Genomic DNA, 3,287 nt, shown 5'->3' with positions numbered 1-3,287 from the left:
TGTGTCTTTATCTTTGTTTATTTATTGCATTTTTGCTCTGGGTCTAGACAGGAAAAATTTATCCCTATTCACAAAAGGCAATGACTTTTGATAAAGTAATAAACATACTTAGGCAATTTCCACTTTAATTGGCAATATCCATACAAAAACAAAAAGAAGCTGCTGCATAGTTGTTTTCTTTGGCTAATTGGAACCTCTCTATTGCCACTTGTCATGCTTTGAATAAAGTAATTATTGTTTGATACATTGAAATTGGTGTTAGAAAGTTATATAATTGTTGTTTGCTACATTGGAGTTGGTATTAAAAAGTTATACAGTTGTTGTTTGGTACATTGGAGTTGGTGATGGAAAGTTTCGTATAACACTTATCAACACTATTCTACAATGTAATTTGTGAACACTTAATTACCAACACTTGTCACCACTTGTCAACATTTACCAACACTTCTAAACACTTTAAACACTTACAAACAAATTCCAATTATCTTCTATCGAATAATAAAAGACAATTAGTCCGACTAAGAAGAAAGAATTAGCCAAAGACAATTAGTCCGACTAAGAAGAAAGAATTAGCCATTCTTTCAAACATATACAGGAAATATACACTGAGGCATCAACGAACACGTTACACGCGATACTTAGAAACCAGAAAAAAGAAAGAGAAATGATTCATTTCTTCATTTCGTCCTTTTTTTCATCGTCATATTTTTAAAAGTTATCATTAAACTTGTGATATAATAGAGAATGGGAGGACAGGAAGGAGATGTATATTACATCTACGAATTGAGTTCAATCCGAGCAACAGCCTGGCTTAACTCATCCTCAGAAAAATTGAGACGAGAACGTGGCCGGCGACGCCTTGGTGCTGGTGGGGTTCCATCTCCCATGCTGCAGATGAAGATCATTTATTTCAAAGGGGAAACGAAGGAGAAAAAGAAGATCATGCATTTCAAAGTTTGAGATTAACTACCTCTGAAGAGACAAGTGCTCCGCCGGCGGCGTGCTCACACGATCGGGCCGACGCGGAGTTGTATAATTAAAGTGGGTTCGCCTTGCACACAAAACCTGCCAACAGTAGCATAAACAGAACCATCCACCATTAATGCAAAATCACACACCACACACACAGAGAGAGAGGTGAACTTACAGCTTTTCTAATTCTTTTATTAGAAACATGAAAAACAGCCCTCAGTTGGTCGTGGTGCAAGTGGCAAATTATTTTAACCTGAAATTCATGAAACAAAAAGGAATTAGAAACTCAAAACATACAAATAAAAATACACCAAAAAGGGAGGAAAAAAAGAAAGAAAGCATATAGCAACCTGAAGAGAGCTTATAGTTAGAAAGAGCTCCATATTTAAGTTCAAGTTTACAATTTTATAATTCTCAACCATGCTATACATACACACACACATATATATATATATATATATATCTCAAAATTACCAAAGTTTCTAGGTAAATCCCCTGAATTACATTCGTCCTTCGGAAGAAGGGGGCAGGGTACGAGTTGTACCATCGAGGGGTATTAGAGTGGCTGGTTGTAAGGAGTACGTGGGAGAAAACGCTAGTGGGCAACTTCATAGGCCCGAGGCTGCACTACCCGTTAGTGCAGTAGTTGGCCTTGAAGAGGTGCTTTCGTCGGAAAATGGCTTATTTTTCTTCAAAGTTTGGGCAAATTGAAGCATTGGAGCTGATTCTGGAGTCTGAAACGTGGCCCATGGCATATGGGCAACAGGCCACTAGTCCTAAAGCGTTGGCAGCCTAACATGTCTCTGTTGAAGGAAGATCCGCAAAGGATCCCGGCCAGCAAGAAAACTACTGGCAGCTTTAGTTTTCAAAAATAAAGGAAAGGAAAACATATCTAAAATATATATCAATGATTACAGATAAACAAGAAAATATGAAATACCAGCAACTCCTTTGGAAGTGACTCGAGCTGTGACTCCGACTGTGTCCCCGACATTGTTCGAACACCAGAACGGAGGATAGAACCCTTTGGATAATGATCCTTCGATTCTGGAGAGGGCACCAGATCCCTGAATCACGCGGGTTTGTATTTTTTATAAGAGGGCAATGATTACTAGTGGACAACACAAGGCACGGTGAGGTGAGGTGAGACCCACTGACGTAACCACTGTGCCTTGATATTTTTAGCATTTTCCTTTATTGGATGGGGTCACTAGTCTCTTAAAGTGACGATAGTTTTACTTCTTCAAGGAATGGTCATTTGTGGTGCTTCATTCAGCTCACATAAGAAGTTTATTTTTTATTTTTTATTTTCAAGAAAATAACATATCATTTTTTCTCACAGTAATTTCATCATTTTTTTTTTTAAAAAAAATAAAAATAAATCATCACGTAGATAAAATTAAATAAAAATTATGTCTATAATTATGCAATAATTATTTCTCGATAGGCTTTCTTATGGAAAAATTACAGAACATAAGGATCCTTTCCACTAAAAAGATAATGAAAAAGAGGCAAATGGGTGGAAATGCTTTCTAGTGAATTGGTAAAAGAGGCTCACTTTAAGAATTAAGTGCGCACCATTGTTAGCTCTCGATCTGGCTAACTTTACCTGCCTTTGCAGCCTTTCCGATACCTTTAAGGAAAGATTAATGATGATATCTTGACTAGCGGGGATATAGACCAATCTTCCATGAATTATTGACTGATTGCCTGATTGTATGGCCTCCAGAATGCCGGTGATAGGTAAACGGATTCTCTCCGATTCAAGTATTTTGTCCTTCTCCGGAGAGAACAGAAATACGGTGATCGGAGGAAACATGCATGTGGGCCTGGAAGGTTGACTGAGAAGGCTTGAATTTTGGCCAGGTACCTTGGTGGTATTCAATGAGAACGTGCAAATATTCTCACACGTGTGGTCAGGAGCAAAAGTGGTGAAAACAAATACTCTTTTGCTTCCCTGAAAACAAATACTCAGCTGTACGTTTGACGGCAGCCTAATAAGACTTGGGTCATCATCCATGGAACTTGTTGGGAGTTGGGCATCCTGATACGGTTTGAGTTTGGCCCACAGCGATTGCGGGCCACCAGCAGCGTTCATCCATTATAGCTTTGTTTGTTAGGAGGAGGAGAATTGATAGTGAAAGTTGGAAGTGATAAATGTGATATAAAGTAAAAAAAAAAAATTGTATAAAAAAATGAAAATGTTTTGTTTTGTAGTTAATTTTTTATTTATTTAAATAATAATAAAAAATTATTAATATGATATAAAGTTAGAATGTTTTGAAATTGATTGTTTTTGGGATAAGTGGAGAAGG

The 3,287-nt window shown here is 37.2% G+C and overlaps 1 protein-coding gene across 2 annotated transcripts; it reads right to left on the bottom strand.

Moving 5' to 3' along the window:
• Positions 1-553: 553 nt before the first annotated feature.
• On the bottom strand, positions 554-2,070 carry LOC133851977 (F-box protein At4g35930-like). 2 transcript variants are annotated; one of them, XM_062288613.1, is made up of 4 exons: positions 1,447-1,843; positions 1,148-1,225; positions 971-1,065; positions 554-888 (listed from the first exon to the last, which is right to left on the bottom strand). In XM_062288613.1, exons 1-4 carry the CDS (start codon positions 1,582-1,584, stop codon positions 777-779), a joined length of 423 nt encoding a protein of 140 aa, XP_062144597.1. In that variant the 5' UTR covers positions 1,585-1,843; the 3' UTR covers positions 554-776. The 2 variants fall into 2 exon arrangements, with proteins under 2 accessions (XP_062144597.1, XP_062144598.1); XM_062288614.1 differs by lacking the exon at positions 1,447-1,843 and adding an exon at positions 1,913-2,070 and having other exon boundaries at positions 656-888.
• Positions 2,071-3,287: the final 1,217 nt, after the last annotated feature.

The sequence above is a fragment of the Alnus glutinosa genome, chromosome 12 (assembly GCF_958979055.1).
Source record: "Alnus glutinosa chromosome 12, dhAlnGlut1.1, whole genome shotgun sequence".
NCBI classification, from domain to species: Eukaryota; Viridiplantae; Streptophyta; class Magnoliopsida; order Fagales; family Betulaceae; genus Alnus; species Alnus glutinosa.
This window is presented reverse-complemented; position numbering and strand designations above follow the sequence as displayed.

Bases quoted from the DNA above. Each gene is read 5' to 3' on its own strand.
- LOC133851977 (XM_062288613.1), bottom strand. From the start codon at position 1,584: ATGAAGTTGCCCACTAGCGTTTTCTCCCACGTACTCCTTACAACCAGC. The intron at 1,066-1,147 runs GTAAGTTCACCT...TACTGTTGGCAG, and splicing joins ATAAAAGAATTAGAAAAGCT to GTTTTGTGTGCAAGGCGAAC. The intron at 889-970 runs GTAGTTAATCTC...CTTCATCTGCAG, and splicing joins GAGCACTTGTCTCTTCAGAG to CATGGGAGATGGAACCCCAC.